The sequence below is a fragment of the Vipera berus genome (assembly GCF_964194415.1).
Source record: "Vipera berus genome assembly, chromosome: 3".
Taxonomy (NCBI): domain Eukaryota; kingdom Metazoa; phylum Chordata; class Lepidosauria; order Squamata; family Viperidae; genus Vipera; species Vipera berus.
This window is the reverse complement of record NC_138204.1, coordinates 120,721,527-120,739,462: the sequence shown is the minus strand read 5'-3', so window position 1 is coordinate 120,739,462 and position 17,936 is coordinate 120,721,527. Positions and strand designations below refer to the sequence as shown.

Sequence of the window (17,936 nt, the reverse complement as noted above, 5' to 3'; positions counted from 1 at the left end):
TTAAGTCATTAAAGCTAATAGAAATGTTAATCCAATATAAATAAGAGTAAACATTTCAAATATTTGCTTAATGGTCATGAATGAAGAGGCAATAATACTTTCCTCAGCTGTTGAGTCCCCACTAATAATTTTTAAAGGTTGGTCTTGCAGCTTAGACTTTCTGAGGAGGTCTCTGCAAGTTTTCTTATTTGTTGTTGGATTCCAATAGTGTTGCCATTCTCTACATAATAAATAAATCACAGTCATTAAATGGTAATTGTGTGTAGATAACTACCTTTGCGTGAAACAATTCAGGATTTTGTCTCCCAGATATTGAAGCCCAGTCATTCATAAGAACCACTCTAGAGACTTTTGTAAGAATCTGGCGCTCTGAATTAAGCCATCAAGGGAAAATGCCTGTTTTCTTCTTGATTTACGCAATGTCCACAAATTTTTTCAAAGCGTAAGGAAAAAAAGCTGTTTCGTGTGTTGTTTTCTTTAAAAAAAATAAGCAGTGCAGTATCCACTCTTAATAAAATATATCAGTTAAATAAAAACTATCTTATGAAAATAGATGTGCAGTTCCTTAGGGTCATCTCTCTAAAGACGAATGGTTTTTATAGAAACCAGGTTTTGGGGGGGGGGGTAATGGAAATACTAATTCTAATAATGCTTTCTAGGCTAATTGCAGAATGTATTATCTGATGAAAAGGTTGCTTTTCAATATTTTAGGGTCAGATAATTGTCAATTAGCAATCATGAATTCTTATAGTCCAACCATAGATTCTTTAAAACAAATGTATGATATACATGAACTATATAATATATAGTTAAATAAAATTTTGGATTTTTTTTGTAGTTCATAACACTCACCCAATTCATATTATTTAGATTCGTAATATGTTCATAATATATATGAATTAAAACAGAATTTGGCAATCTTAATCATTATTCTTTGATGTCTACAGTTAAAGCATGTGACATAGATGCTGTTACAATTTTAGACCACAATCTAGTGGACTTTATTGATGTATTTGATAAATATTTGGATATGATTAAGTCAGCTCTATATATATCTAGATTATTTTGTTAAGTGAATGAAATACGTTTTTCTAACTCAGTTATATCATCTATAATGGGACAGTACTGAAGCATCTAGTCAAAGTCTAATTATCATTGTGCCTAGCAAGAAAAGAAGCAATGGTTAGCTAAATATTTAGAGGAGAAATAGAAAGAATTAACTCTATATCCATTCTACCTCATCACCCATCTACAAATTTGGTCATTGCTAAATAGGAATTTAGCCAGCTTTATGTGTTCAAAGCAGAATTTTATATGGTACCTGTTGTGTAGTGAGTTCTTTGCTGGCAATCAGCGAGACGAGAGGTTGCAAACAGGAACATTGCTTTATTAAGGCAAACAGGAACAGAACTGAAACAGGCTTCTGCGCAGCTACGTATACAGTTGGCCACTAGGCGGCGGCCAATAGGCTTAAAGGAACCCATTCCCGCCCCAAATCATCCAATGATCTTCTTGGAGACAAGAAGTCTGGCTTAGTCAGGGACCAGACACACCAATTGAGCAACCTAAGCAGCATTTAAACAGACATGTGAAACAGTTCGAGTAAAATCCCAATACATTACAGTACCAAACAAAGGGAATGAAAAAAAGCTCAGATATCTAGCTTTGGGATTAGAATACAGCAACGGTATAATTGTGTACCATCTATATGGGATATGGATGGGAAATTCGTAAAGATTCCAAACCTATTAATCAGTTGTGTTCTGAGTATTAGTCTAAGCCAGTGATGGCGAACCTTTAAGAGACCGAGTGCCCCAACTGCAACCCAAAACCCACTTATGTATTGTCGGATGCCGGGTAGGCGTGGCCCATTGGGTGGGCGTGGCTGTGGTGGTAACAGCAGACTGGGTGGGACTAAAAAGTTCAATCCATCAAATCCAACTTTGCAAGATCTTTTTTCCCACAAGAAGTTGAAATTGATTGAACTTTTTTTTTTTTTGCACACAACGGCAGAGGCCTAAAGCAAAAAGTTTTTATAAAACCCAGCTGAAGACCTAGGACTGGGGCGACGGTGCGCGTGCCCACAGAGAGGGCTCTGTGTGCCCCCTGTGGCACCCATGCCATAGGTTCGCCGCCACAGGTCTAAGCAATATTTTTCTAATTTTTCATTGTCTGTTTCCTGGTATGAACAGCAGCAATTACTATATCATCTCTGCAGCGACAAGTCAGGCAGGCTTAGTGGAGCTTCTTAAAGATTGTGATTATACACTATATAAAGTTTAGAAAGAAAAGATACAAAAGATGTAGCGAAGGGCAAAACATAGTGTTTTAAAAACTCAGCATTTAAATACAGCATTATACAGTTTTATTGATTAATCTACAATGCAATAAGGAGCCATTTTGTAAAACATTTTATCAATTCGAGGTAATAAATTTATTATAAAATCCATTGTAAAATGGAATTGCTACAACCCATGCTTGATAAATCCATAGTTCATCATATACTGATATATTATACATGTTGGTATTGTGGGAAGTCAGCTCCCCAGAGAAGAAAATATTAAAAGGGCAGAAAAAATATAATTCCTCAAAGGATCTTGAAGAGGTAGGAAAGCATGCCCAGTTTTCTTAATAGCCACAGGTCTCCCTCCCCCAAGCAGGGACAAGCTCTAGATGCAGATGTAAATCCAGGGAGCTAGGAGATTAAGAAGACAAAGCCCTAAAATCTACATACCCATCCAAACAGTCATCAGTCCAGCCCCAGGGAAGCAGGACATGACCTTTTGGACATAATAGGATTAACCCATCACCATCAGAATACCAGAAAGGCACACTCAGACTCAAGTCAAAAGTTCATGACACAGGAAATAGCTTCAAACAGGAACAGGAAATCACTCCAAACAAAAGGCTCAAGAGGGTATAAAAACCCACTCCCTACATGTGCTCAGTCCTCTTTTCTTGCCTGGTTCTCCTTTTCAATAAACTATAACCTTCCTAAAGCAGTCACCATGTTTGTTCCCAGCTTGGACTAAACCACGATGAAGACTTTTCTTCCAACAGTATATAATTCAATAATCTAAGATAATATTCTTTATGAGTAATACAGCTAAAACTTTTGAGCAAAATTGTGGAAATCATGAGATCTTTAAATTGAATATGTCAGTCATTTGCTATTTTAAACAACTCAAATTTACATTCTGAATATAACTGAAATGTTTTAAAATCTTAACTGGCAATAATCTGCTCAGTATTGATACAGCTTACTTGTCAATGACTAAAAAATTACCAGTCCCAGCATCTCCCAAATATACTTTGCAGCTTGGAATGATGGAAATGCAAGGGAATTTTGACAAAAACCCAAACCTGTCAAGGTATCAGAAGCATTATCTAATACTTTTCTTACTGCACTCATAATGGTTTTTAGAGCTGATCAGCTGGATTCTCTAAGGAAAATCTATAAAATGCAAAATGTATGATCAGGGATAAAACTAAGACAGGAAAGTTCTAAAAAAACCCATTATCATAATAGCTGTAATTTTTATAACATTTTTTTCTTTTAAGCAGATAATCCATTGTTCTCATTCATTCTTGGTTCTCAGAAAGGCCCAATCACTATTACTGTGCTCCTTCATTTCATATCTTATATCACATTCATTCAGAATGTTGCACAACTTTGCCAAAAACTAATTACTGATTCTTTATTATCAGCAGAAGAGTCATAGGTGCCTAGTATAAACTACAGTAACAAAAAATGCTTGTGTGTGCTACAACATCACAATGCAAACCCAAGCTTTTCAGACTTGTGTCCTAATTAGGTGCAAGTATGGAAGTCTTTGGACCATAAGAAAGTCTGAGCGCCAAAGAATTGAGGCCTTTGAACTATGGTGCCGGAGAAGACTCCTGCAAGTCCCTTGGACTGCAAGGCGATCCAACCGGTCAGTCCTAGAGGAGATCAACCCTGACTGCTTTTTAGAAGGCCAGATCCTGAAGTTGAAATTCAAATACTTTCGCCACCTAATAAGAAGGAAGGACTCACTGGAGAAGAGCCTAATGCTGGGAAAGGTTGAAGGCAATAGAAGAAGGGGACGACAGAGAATGAGGTGGCTGGATGGAGTCACTGAAGCAGTAGACATGAGCCTAAATGGACTCCAGAAGATGGTAGAAGACAGGAAGGCCTGGAGGAACGTTGTCCATGGGATCACGATGGGTCGGACACGACATGGAAGTCTTGTGTTTATTGTTCTGATATGTTGTCATTTGTCATCAAAAAATGTATCCCTGATTATCATATTTTTATATTTTTATATACTAATGTGGGTGGATCATCAGAACAAAAATATATCTATGTACTTTCATATATGTTCATAGTAACCATTTTTTCTTAGTTTCACAAATATCTACTTTTATTTCTTACATTTCATTAATTCACACACTCGATATACACCTCTCACATTCCAAATGGCCATCTTCCATATGCCACTGTTGTCACCAGATAGTCCTATTGATAAGTGTTTGTGATGCCACCCATCATGGCTTTACTTAAACCTGGTTTTCATACACAGTACCCTTTTTTTAACTAAGTTGCCAACCTTGTAAAAATCACAGCAATACTAGCAGTTAGCAGTTCCTGTTCTGAAACTGCAGTATGTTACACAATCCTTACCAAACTCACAGTTCAGAAAGGAAAATGATTAATATGAAATGTTTAATATGAAAGTGAGGGTACTGTATAGGCATTATAAAACAAATAGGGTAAAAATGCCTGCCAGAGGTTTGAACTGATATCAGATTGTTGTGAATTAGTACAGAAGTAAGAATTTATAGACTGGAGAGAGCTACAGTTTACATACATTCTTTGCTCCGAGCAAGGAAAGATCAAAGCCTTAGCAGTCAACATTCTTGATAAGGTTGGCATTAGGGGATTAAATAAAAATCCTCCTTTCAGCTTTTAATCGTTTCTTACTTTACTGAGGGTTGGATCCCTGCTGCCCAGTAAACAATATCGACAGTGCATACTGTAGGGCTACTTCGCGATGCCAAATAACTACAACAGAAGGCCAACCTGCCTGTCAACAATCGGCACGGCACTTTCTCTTTTCAGTCTTCTTGGCTTCCAGAGGAAAAGTGCTCGCTCCGCCTGTCCTTTTGCTGCGCAGGCGCCCGCAGTTCCCAACACGCTTGTCCCCTGAAGCAGAATGGTGTAGTGAAAATGGCTGCGCCTGATACTGTGAGTACACGTGACCCTTGGCGTTCGCTTGTTCTCACGTTGATTTCCCTTTGCCGGGGAAAGGTCTCTGCGCGGCTTCCCGTATCATTAAACAGCGGTCTGGAAATGTAGGCTTAGGGAGCTTTGGTGGGGCAGGAATGTAGTGGTAGAAGCTATCACGGGGCTTGATTGATTAGTGATTAGTTATTTTGCTATTTTGCCGTCTTTTATGGGACATAGTAAGTCCCAGTTCCAAGTATAGTGTTATGGGTAGTGAAGATGGGGAGCCCCCGCACTCAAAGCCGGTTACATTGGAAGGCTGGCACCGGAAGAGCTTGAGCCAGGCAAACCGAAACTGGCTCCCTCTTCGGGCTTCCTTACTCTAGCTCAGGGGTAGGCAACCTTGGCTCTTTTATGGCTTGCTCAGGAATTCTGGGAGTTGAAGTCCACGAGTCATAAAAGAGCCAGGGTTGCCTACTCCTGCAGCTATACCCCCCCTCCCCATTATGTATGGATGCATGCCTGCTTGCATTTATGTATAAATTTATTGAGTATCCTTTATTTGTATAAAGAACTCAAGCGTTGCCTAGTTCTAGGAGCATTTGATAGTAAAAATTATGAGATACAGGTGAATCGGCTGAACTGTTCTCACATATTGATCGCTGTCTCTGTTCTCTCTGTGTGGGTTTATGGTGGGTAGGATGATATTGTAAGTAATGTAGTGATGGTGCTGGAAAATAACCATATGAGTACATTAATAAAAAGTTGCTAAATCAGTGATAGTGGCTCATGACATATTGAAAAGAAGAGGATGGAAGGATTCAAAAGCCAGTTGGTCTAGAGAAGTTAAGAAATTGGACTTAAATTTGTACTTCTATAACTGTCTGGTTTGTACAGCACCAAACAGGACAGAGTCCAATGGTTAGCTAACACTGCAGAAAGAACAGTTGCAACCATCCTGTCTTCCATAGAAGACTTGTATATTGCACGGGTCAGGAGATAATCTGCAGACTCCTCGCATCCTGGATGTAAACTGTTTCAACTCCTCCCCTTGGGATAGCGCTATGCAGGCCAAAACAATTAGACACAGGGACAATTCCCTTCCCCCTGCCATCACTCTGCTAAATACCTAATTCTTACAGTACTGTTTAATGCGTATGTATATTTACCTATGTAGTCTTGTAGTATTGTTTATCCTTCTTATTATTTTCATTTCTCCTCCCTTTTATTGGGATGTTGTTGTTGTTGATGATGATGATTCTGTTGTTTTGCATGTACACTGAGTGCTTCTGTATCCGACACAAATTCCTTGTGTGTTGAATCACACTTGGCCAAATAAAGTTCAATTAATTCAATTCAATCTGATGGGACTTGAGTTGACAGGATTCCTCTTGTGGGAGAAAAATGAAGGGAGGCCTCAGTAGAAAACAATTTAACTTCTGAAGAAAGCTGGATGTGAATTGAATAAATAAACATGAATATATAATATATGGACTATGTTAATTACATTAGCAAGGGACTATAAAGCTACCATGAAAATTTGATTACTATATGTTATTGTCTACTCCATCCAGGTACATTCAGATGAGGAAGAACTTGGACTGGAGCCTAGAGTTCATGATACTCCTGAAGACATTTTCTTTGAGGCAGCAGCAAATACCATTGACTTTCACCCCGCCCAGGACATCATAGCCATTGGAGATGTTGATGGTGATGTCTATGTGTGAGTTCAAAGTCTCAGAGAAATTTATTGGTGGAGCCTTCTTATTGGGTCAGGAATATGTAAATTGTAGAGCATCGGTAGGTCAGTGAGATGGATCTATGTAAATGTTTAAGAAAGACAAGAAATGTGGGTTTCCATTGCTGGACTTTATGCAGTTGACTAAGAGAAGAAGAGTGTTTATGCATGTATGGTTACAAATTGAAAGAGGCTATCTATGTATTAAGAGAGGGTATCCATCCCTTTGTATAGAAAAAAAAAGTGTGAGAGGAAGTATCTGTTTAAGAGTATCTCTGTAATGGGTAGCAACAGGAAAAGCTAAAACCATTTCCTCACTTGAGACTACAAAATCTTATGGCTTCTTCCAGACATCACAGAGCTAGTACAGAATCTATCCTATTTACTGTTATGGTCGGCTGACTTTAGAAGATGCTGTAGCCACTAGCAGAAATTATACCAAAAGGACAAATAAGGTGTTGGAGAAAGAGAATATGCAGTTGTTGATGTGTCTCTGTATTTGTGTATTTATTTGAGCAAGAAGGGGTAATTGTATACATGTAGTTAAGAAAGAGGACAGGTTGGTCATTTGGAGAAGGGAGACTGTTCTTCTTTTTTGGGGGGGGTGTTCTGCTGAGTGATTAAAGAGAGAAAGAAGATATCTATCTGTATGTTGAAAGAGTATATGTTCCTTACAGGAGAGTGGCTCTTTGTGGTTGTGAACCACGCCCTCTCATCCAGAGAGGAACCAGAGAGACATTAAAGAGAGTTTTGGGTGAGCATATTTGAGCTAGAGATGGTATGTGGCTAAAAAAATAGTAGCTGAGGGTAAAAGAGTGCTTTGTATGTGTGGGTGGGAATCTCTGCGTATGCAGATGAGACCAGGGTTACAGTCTAGGCCTGCTTAAGAAACAGTGTCTGTGGTTGATAGAGTTCTATGCATAAGTGAGAGAGAGGAAGAGAAGCTTTGTGTACAATTAAGAGACTGAGGGTGTGCGTCTGTCTGTAGCTGACAAAGGTAATTGTCTGCAAAGGGAAGAAAGCACAAGAAGGGCATCTGTATGACTTGACTAAGGGCTTTGGGGTATTTGGGTGGATGGACAGCAGATTCATGTCTTTCTTAGAGAGGGGGTGTCTTTTTGTGAACAGGCCAGAGTTGTGAGAAGAGATTGTAAGCAATTAAAAGAGTTCTGATCCAAGTGTGGCTGAGAGAGAGAAGGTGCAAGTAGAAGTGCTGGGTATGGTTGAAATGAGGGAGATCTGTTTGTATCGGCACCATCCACAATATGTTATGTGCTAGAAAGAAATAATTTTGGTGTATTTCTGCTTATGGAGCCTTGGTGGAGCAGTGGGCTAATGCCTCCTTAAGTAACACCAGCTGCCTGCAATTAGTGCAGGTTCGCATCCCACCAGGCTCAAGGTTGACTCAGCCTTCCATCCTTCCGAGGTAGGTAAAATGAGGGCCCAGATTGTTGAGGGCAATTAAGCTGACTTTGTAATAATGCCGCTTGGTGTGTGTGTGAAAGCCCTAATAAGCAGGCATATACATAGAATGAAGGCTACTGCTAAGCTTGTAAGCTGCCCTGAGTCTTATGTGTGAGAGATGGAGAGGATATCCCTGTCTTTAATAAAGAGAGATGGTGAGAGAGAGAGAGAGAGAGAGAGAGAGAGAGAGAGAGAGAGAGAGAGAAGGGGTCTGTGTACGTGTGACTAATACAATGTCATCAATCCCACTTAGTTTAATTAGCAAAGAAAGCTCCTAGTTCATTTTTTTCCTCAAGAGTATATTTTACTGAGAATAAAGTGGTTACAGATTAGAGCAGGTAGAATCTGTTGGCCTGGTGCAAAAAAGACAGTACAAATGCCAAAACATAATTGTCTCTGTCAGAACCCATTCTTTTCCCTTGGGGGGACCTATTTCATTTCTTACTCTTTTCTTTCTGAGGGTTCTGCCATTGTCCTGAAGGAGAGTGGGGGAAGGCTCTGTGGTATGTTTCTCTGCTCTGCTACACTGTATCCTTTCCACTGTTTCTACCAACTTGCTCTTTGAACTGTCTCTTCCTTGATATTACCTTGGGGTGAGAAAGGAATATACCTCTGGCCATCTGGTTTATCTCTCGCTGCGGAAGGGAAGGTGCGAAGACCCAACAACATGTTCACAAGCATGGAAAGGACCCTGTTATCAGCTCCTTTCCCACAGTGGACTTAACACCTGAGGGTTGGCCCATTCAAACTGACCGGATGAACTATTGGGGTGGGGTTTACTTGGGACTCTTTTAACCTATTGATCTGAGCGGGAAACCCTCAGATCCTGCCTATTATGCCTGCTATCAGCTTCTCCTAATAAAAGTTGCTTGTGGAATGAAACTGTTCCAAGAGTCCTGCTTTCTTGGGGTGAGGTTTTGAAGTGGGCCCTGACAGTCTCTCTATAATATTAAAAGATTATTTGTGTATGTGTTATACAATAGGGATTGTCTGGGTAGAGAGATAAATTAGCTGTGTGTCTGTCTGTCTCTTAAAGCAGCAGTCCTCAACCTTTCCAGCTGAGCCTGGCAAGAGGGTGGGGAGACGGGATGGTTCCATGTGAGTCGTAGGTGCACATGTGCAGCTCCATTTGCACGAGCAACAGGCACATGCACCTGCTGCTCACACAAATGGAGCTTTGCACATGAGTACGAGTGCTCGCTACTCGTGCAAGTGGAGCTGCATGCACACATGCGCACTTGCCCACCATTCATGCAGCAAGGTTCCGAATGGGCCGTGGGTGCAGGAATTATTTGAACAGACTCTTAATGCTTCTCTTTCCATTTTAAAATCATAATTACAGATACTCATATTCCTGTTTGGAAGGTGGAAACAAAGAACTTTGGTCCTCAGGTCATCATTTAAAATCCTGCCGGAAAATATCCTTTTCCCAAGATGGACAAAGTGAGTGCCTTTGTTTTGCTGATTTTATGGTGTTTATAATGTTCTTTGGAATCCAGATGGTGCTAAGCCCACAAGAAGAATGGCAAGCTTTAAATTACATTCAACAATGTTAGTCCATATGCTGATTTCATCTTTAAGTAATAATGTTTCCATATGATGAACTGTACCAAAAAGTTGTCAAGGGCACATGAACAATATTTCTGAAAGATGGGTTGAACAAACTCAACCTGTCTTTGAGAAGTTGGCATAAATATTCTCCATGAAACAGATGCCACCAACTCTTTGCTGAAAGGAGTCTTTCTGCAGCAGGAACAAATGAGGCAGTCCAAGAATGGTAAAATGCCTGGACAGCAGATGTGGATTTAGATATATTTTGTGTCCCATAATTTCTATAGGCATGCTTGATCCCTAAATCATGAAAGATTATTCTAAGTACTTAAAACAATTTACTTGCTCTAAACAGTGCCCATTCTGTCTTTGGTCTTTCTGTAAACACCAATATTTTAGTTTTTATCATATCCATAAAGAGATGATATAAACTAAATTTTATAAATATAACATGAATTTTATTTATAAAAAAATAAATATAAAATTGTCACGGTAGGAAACAAGCACACAGTGCTGTTATAAACCTATTGGGGTGAGCAGTAAGTGGGACGCTTTCAGAAATAGTGTACACTTTAACTTGCTTTGCAGATCCAAGATAGGATACTATACTTGCAGTGGAAAGCTGATAGTTACATCCTGTTTGGATATCTTGCATAGCCATGAAAAATCCAAGTAGGAGAAATGTAGCAAATGTAGCTTATCATCTACTCTGCAGTAGTTGCAACAGTTTTTTGGTTATGTAGCTGATAATATAGGAATCTTTTTGAATCAAGAAATGGCCAACTAGAATGACACAAGTTGCCTTTTCCCCCCTAGATTATAGATTAGTAAAGGCTAATGACTTCAGAATAGCTAAGAAAAAGATACTATTTTTTTTTATAGAGGATGTTGCACACGTGCACAACCCTCAGTCAGGATGAAGCATTGAAGTACAAAACTCTGAAAGGTGCCTGGTTAGAGAAAGCTGCCCTTTGGAATTTGGTCTTATGCAATGGTGTGGGGTTTCCCCTCTGTGTATTCCAGAACTTTTCACAGTGTCCAAGGATAAGTCCATTCATATCCTGAATGTGGAGGAAGGCCGTCTTGTGACACGATTCTCCAAGGCTCACAAGTAGGTATCTGAATTATTTACTAGCCATTCTGTAGCCTTGGTAACAAAGGATTTTACTGGGGTGCTATATTTTCTACTTACCGTTCTTTATTTCCCTTATGTTTGGATGTGTGTGCATGAGGTTTTTACGTATTTATTCATATCTTGCCTTTTTGCAAATAAGGTAGTGAATATATCCAACATACTTTCATCCTCCTATTTTCCCCACAACAGCAACTCTATGTGGTAAGTTGGGTTTGAGAGAAAGTGACTATTCAGCCTGCTACCATAACCACTAGACCAAACTGGCTTTCATTTGTAGTGTGGGATTTATATTTAAGAATTTCTTTGAGGTCTGCAATGAAACTAGATTATTATTAGTTCATCAGAGTCTTCAATTAGAACTCTTAGGCAGCAAGAAGTCTGTTACTATTTCTTACAATGGGAAACATCAGCTTTCAAAATGTTCTGAATTATTGGAAAGTTAGCAAAGGAAAGATTCAGCCTTATCTCACATGAATATATTTTTCCTGGGTGGGAATTCAACTTCTAGTAATTCAGGCTAGCAGTTTGCAGCACGGACATTCAAATTTGTCTAAACTTTTTGAGAGGGAGAAATTACACTCACTCCAACACACACATCCTGTTCTCTTTAATTTTAATTTGAGATTCTTGTTAGCAATTGTAGTGGCTGAAGGTTTTGACATCTTTAGGAAAAGAGGGATTATTTCCTATTTTTTAATATTGTTCTCTTGACGCATTGTGCAGAGATAAAATAATAGAGTCAGATTTTCTTACTGCCCACTTAAACCCCCTATTTTACTCTTCAGAATAAATTTTTTAATGGCCCTGTGCCCTTTGAGTAGAAGAGTTATGTGAATAAGGGTTCAAAAATGAGAACAGCTCTGCAAATAAGTTATAATATTGGCTCTTCTACTTTGGAATTTCCATAGCTCAGCTTTGAACAGCCTGTTGGTGATAGATGAGCATTTGTTTGCCACAGGAGATGACAATGGAGAGTTGAAAGTATGGGACCTGCGCAAGGGCACGTCTGTCATGGAAATGAAGCAGCACGAGGACTACATCAGTGATATGATTCTAGATAGAAATAAGAAGCTGCTTCTCACTACCAGGTATTACATTCTTCTGTTAGTTCAGTAGATCAGTAGGTTAGATTTGTATGTTTAGAGTGGAGATGTTTTATAGCAGGGGGAACATTAAAAGCTTTTAGATTAAAAACTATCGCCATCTCTTTTGGTGTTATTCTTTTCACTGTTGTAATGGCATTTCCCATGAATACAGAGTTATCTATAGCCAGCTCTGAACTGCTAGCGATTACATTGTTTAAGCTTTTAGTAGAATCTGTCAGAAGGCAAATAGATATGTGTAAGATTTACTGATTTAGGAATGGAATGTTCTGGAGAGGTCCAGAACATTCCAGTCCCCTTCTGGAACATGCCATTCTGGAGCAGACCAGCAATTTCCGGAAGTAAATTTCTGAAAACTGAAACAGGTTTGTCTCAAGTCTCTCAAAAACTGGAAGTTACTCAGGACATTATACTGTCATATCAAGGCATCTTTAATTACTACTAGTTCATGGAATTTACTTTCAAAAACTGCTGCATTCATAAGAGGAGGTTTTACATGATCTAGAGGAGAGCAGAACATTTTTAGAGTTCTGCAGAACTGTCATATTCCGAATAAAATTAGCTTTATAAATAAATATTATGTACCATCCTATTTCTTGCAGTGGAGATGGAACAATGGGAGTCTTCAACATTAGGAGAAGGCGTTTTGAGCTTCTCTCAGAACCTCAGAATGGAGACTTAATGGCTATTTCTCTGATGAAAGTAAGTTCTATTATCTAGCTGCACCTTGGGGAAAAAAGGCTGTTTGCAGATATGAACCACTGAGCTACTCTTATTTCTGATGTGGATGATAGCAAGGTCTTTAATGAGAGCTAATTTGGCATAGTGGTTAAGTTACCAGGCTAGAAGCCAGAATACTGTGAGTTCTAATCCTACCTCGGATACAAAGCCAGCTCGGTGACCTTGGGCCAGTCAGTTTCTCTCAGCCCTAGGAAACAGGCAGTGGCAAACCATTTGTCAAGCTATGAAGATTGCTTGTGTTAGAACTGCCATGCTGCTTCTAGCCTGCCTACAATTGTGAGGGGGGAGGGAAAAAGTTTGGAATGCACAAATGGATTCTATCTGATGGGAACCAAGGTCACCGGAGAGATGTTGTGGCAAACAGAGACATTCTTCTCATAACAACAGCCCAAGGATTAATTGGACAATGTGACCTGAACTGTCAGGGACAGTTTTACTCTTTTAATTATCTTGTTCCACCTTATTGCCAGAGCTGGGTTTCCATTCAATAGTACCAGTATGCTGTATCCAATAAAGTGTTGCATTAGAGATCTAAATGGCTCTAGTGCAGGGGTAGGCAACCTTGGCTCTTTTATGACTTGTGGACTTCAACTCCCAGAATTCCCTGGCTCAGGAATTCTGGGAGTTGAAGTCCACGAGTCATAAAAGAGCCAAGGTTGCCTACCCCTGCTCTAGTGTATTTACTTCATTGGAATCTTTAGCTGGAAAGTTGACATCACTTCTGAAAACGTTTCAAGAAAAATGCAGGGATTAGTTCAGGCAATCACCAGGAGACAACAGGAACTCAAAAGGATTTTTTTTTAAAAAAAAAAGTCTTTAAAATATTTTCCTGCATTAGTATAATTTGTGATGTCCCTATTCAAGGTAGTATGCTTTAAGATTTTGATAAATAGGATCTACTGTTTAAAATACCTTTCAAGACTTGATTCTTAATAACAAAAGATATGCTGCTTTTTTCTGGCTAAACTATGTATTATTTTTCTCCTGCTCAGAGGGGAAGGAAAGTAGCCTGTGGCTCCAGTGAGGGGACAATTTACCTCTTCAACTGGGATGGTTTTGGTGCCACCAGTGACCGTTTCGCACTGAAGGCAGAATCCATAGACTGCATGGTTCCCATAACTGAGAGCATTGTGTGCACAGGTTCCACTGATGGAATCATTAGGTGAGACTTTTCATGGGAGAAGAAGCTCTTGTGGGGAGATTCTAATACCGGACAGTAAAATCTGGGTAAGCTCTTATATATGGTGTGATGGCTCAGTGGTTAAAGATGCTGGGCTTGTCAACTGGAAAGTTGACAGCTGGAGTTTGAGACCCAAGCGCCATCCAACGGGCTGAGCTCTCATTACTTGCCCCAACTCCCGCCTACCGAGCAGTTTGAAAGCATGCAAATTTGAATAGATAAATAAGTACCACTTTGGTGGGAAGGTAACAGCGTTGCTTGCGTCTCGGCGTATAGTCATGCCGACCACATGACCACGGAAGCATCTTTGGACAATGCTCAGCTAAGAAACAAAGATGAGCACTGCCCCCCTAGAGTTGGGCACAGCTGGTAAGGGAAACCTTTACCTTTATATAAGTGATTAAATTTTTTTAAAAAAGAACTTAGAATATGGCCGGATACTTCTCTCCACAAGGAACTGGCATTCTGTTTGGTAATTACACTTTTCTTTCTTTTAGGGCAGTAAATATCTTGCCAAATCGAGTGATAGGAAGTGTCGGGCAGCATATGGGTGAGCCAATTGAACAGCTGGCTAAATGTCATACAGGCCAATTCCTGGCCAGTTGTGGCCATGACCAAAAAGTGAAATTCTGGGACATCTCTTCGCTTAGTTCAGTGATTGTGAATGATTATAGAAAAAAGAAGAAAAATAAGCAACTGAAGCCTTTAAGTCGCAAAGCATTTGGCAATGGGGAAGATTTCTTTGCAGACTTGGAAGTGGTGGCAGCAGACTTGGAGAAAGAGAATGATGCACTTTCTGAGACTGACAGCGACTGAAAGACACACACTGATCCGATTAGGGACTCATTTCTCCGAAAGGACATTTTGGAAAAGCTCAACTATGCTGCATTTTTCATACTGGAGAATAAGCTTCAGGGTATTTAAACTTGTGCTCTGTGGGCAAAGTCTTGATAACCTAATAAAACTAATAGCACAGAAGAGAGCTAAGAATTTTCCTAGCTCGGGGAGAAAGGGGAAATGAAATGTGGACAGTTAGAATAAGGAAAGATTTTTTTTTATGTATCAAAAGATTTTTCCTTGCAAAGGCCACAGGTCTGTTTCCTCCATGGAGTGATGCTTTTATTTTGCCACCCAAAATATTTAGGAATCAGGCTGTTGCTCCACCTCGCAAGTGGATTCCATTTCATTGCTATGGTAGTGAAACAGGGATATATCTCTTAAGCTCAGAAGAAAACAGATTTAAATAATGGATTGATGTTCATAATGAAACCTTGGGGATTTCTAAATTACTGTTTTTCTGGGGTTTTCTTTAAAGAAGAAAAATAGAATAATTCCACATATGAAGATGCATCAATTTAATATACAGGTAATCCCTGAGTTATGAGCGTTCACTTAACGCTCGTTCAAAGATATGTATTGAGCGCCCCCTAGTGCTTACGAGCAAGTCCCAAAGTTACGAATATTGCAGCACCATGGAAGTAGTTCCCCCTTATGAGCAGCTCTGCAACATTCACCCTGGTTATTCCCTCCCTCCCCACCCCCGCCCAGGTCTCCCTAGGCACCAGGACTTCAATACTCATCCTGCAAAGATCGAGATCCTTCGCTTTCTTGGCTGCTCCAGGCCTTCAGTGCGTTCGCAGAGAATGGAGGCTTAAAAGTAACGCGAGATCAGTAGGGCAAGATCTCATGCTACTGATCTCGTGTGAGCTCATAGTACTTTAGACCTCTTGTCTCTGCAACAGAGAACAGAAGCGAAGCCAGGGGACGCTTCTGTGTGTTCCCGGAGTCTGGATCGGGGCTCCGGAGGCCTTTTCCAGACCACTGCGGCCCAGATCTAAGGCCGGGGAATGCTTCCGTACCCTCCCGTGGCCCGATCTGGGCTCTGCTGTGGCCCGGATCTAAGGCCGAGGGAGGCTTTCCCGCTCCCCCTGCAGCCCAATCCAGGCTCAGGAAGCTTTTTCCAGGCCCAATCGGGCCATGGGAGGTCGCATAAACGTTCCCCAGCCTCAAATCCAGGCCGCAACACCCTGGAAAAGGCCTCCAGAGCCTGGATGGGGCCCTGCAGGATGTGTGAAAGCCTCCCCTGGCCTTAGTTTCGGGCTGCAGCGGCCTGGAAAGGGCCCCCAGAGCCTGGATCGAGCCACACGGGATGCATGGAAGCGTTCCCTGGCCTCGAATCTGGGCAGCAGCAGGAACTGCAGCTGAGGAGACACGGATCTTTTCCAGGTGAGTCCAGCACAGCAGGAAGGGAGGGGGAAGCATGCAGTATCCTAGTGGGTTGGGGAGGCCTTGGGGGCCTCTTCCAGCACTAGGCCCTCCATGGACTTCCCCATCCTGAGATACCTCATGTTCGCTTAACGAGCAGCGTGCGTTTTAATGAGAAAGAGTGTGATCTTGTACAAGGTTCACTACAGTTTTTGATTTACGTGTGGGATGGGATGGGCAGGCTCTATTCCACTCGTAACTCGAGGACTACCTGTATTTGTGAACTACTTCAAGTGAATTACAGTCAACAACCTGTTTGGTCTAGTGCACAGGTCTGCAACCCGCAGCTCCAGAGCTGCATGCGGCTCTTTCAGCCGTCTCCTGCGGCTCCCAGTCCTCTGCCATGTGCAGTCCCCCCCCAAAAAAAGTGGGACTAAAAATGTTCAATCAATTCAAATATGCAGAGTAGGTGCATATCTCGCCTTGGCTCCACTCTTCAGTCAAACCCTGTTCTGCGTATGCGCGCATGTATGCGCATGTGCACACATTTTTTTTGCGGCTCCCAGTTTTTCCTTTTGTGAGGGAACCGGTTCTGAGTGGCTCTTTCACTGTTTCAGGTTGCTGACCCCTGGTCTAGTGGTTAAGGCACCAGGCTATAAACCAGGAGACTGTGAGTTCTAGTCCCATTTTAGGCATGAAAGCCAAAGACTCACTCACAGTTCAACACACATCACAGGGTGGTTGTGAGGAAAACAGGAAGGAGTCCTGTACGTGTTCTCTGCCTTACGTTATATTTTATGAAAATAATAAAGGTGAGATAAAAATAAAAGTTAAATACAAAATATCAATTTAAGCCCTATAAAATAAGATTTGGTTTAAAGGGAAGAAGGAAAACAAAAATGTTAGCCTTTCTTAAAGGATTTAGGCAGGGGATATATTGGTCGAGGTAGAACATAGAACAATAGGGTTGAAGGGACCTTGGAGGTCTTCTAGTCCAACCCCCTGCCCATTGCAGGAGATCCTACCATTCTGGACTTTGCTTGATGAAATGGATATATGTGATCATAGAATAACAGTTGAAAGGGACCCCGGAGATCCTCCAGTCCAAACCACACCCACCTAAGCAGGAAATGGTCCACATTCCCTCCCATGAATTGGCACCTCGTCAATTCCAGTGGAGAATAGTTAAAGGTACTGTAAGAGACCCTTTGATTATGTAGTGGACCTTATTTGAATAAGGTTAACTTTTTAAGTACGATCTTCAGGTATTTTGAATTTTGCAATAGGAGGCTAGGGTGCTTAGAGCTGCCAACCACTATTCCAGAGGAAATAAGAAATAGCCAGTACAGGATAAAACTTGGGTTTTGTTTAATGTACATATATCAGGGGTCCCCGAGTCCGTGGACCGGCACCGGGCCGTGGCATACCAGAAGCTGGGCCATGCAAACAAGCAAAACCTCAACCACTGGATACAGGCAGTACATGAAATCACGCCCCCTCCGGTCCATAGAAAAACCTTTCTCCGAGGAAGTGGTCCCTGGTGCTCAAAAAGTTGGGGACCTCTGACCTATATGACAACAGCAAACATTTTATACTGCATATTTAAATGAAAT

At 40.9% G+C, this 17,936-nt stretch overlaps 1 protein-coding gene across 1 annotated transcript; it reads left to right on the top strand.

Annotated features, from left to right (window-relative positions):
- Positions 1-5,193: 5,193 nt before the first annotated feature.
- Positions 5,194-15,467, top strand: WDR55 (WD repeat domain 55). The gene is made up of 8 exons (XM_081325330.1): positions 5,194-5,227; positions 6,781-6,929; positions 9,751-9,851; positions 10,983-11,070; positions 12,003-12,182; positions 12,800-12,899; positions 13,931-14,100; positions 14,616-15,467. Exons 1-8 carry the CDS (start codon positions 5,210-5,212, stop codon positions 14,932-14,934), a joined length of 1,125 nt encoding a protein of 374 aa, XP_081181456.1. The 5' UTR covers positions 5,194-5,209; the 3' UTR covers positions 14,935-15,467.
- Positions 15,468-17,936: the final 2,469 nt, after the last annotated feature.

Coding starts and splice junctions, on each gene's coding strand:
- WDR55 (XM_081325330.1), top strand. Junction 9,852..10,982: donor CTTTTCCCAAGATGGACAAA/GTGAGTGCCTTT, acceptor TGTGTATTCCAG/AACTTTTCACAGTGTCCAAG. Junction 14,101..14,615: donor TCCACTGATGGAATCATTAG/GTGAGACTTTTC, acceptor TCTTTCTTTTAG/GGCAGTAAATATCTTGCCAA.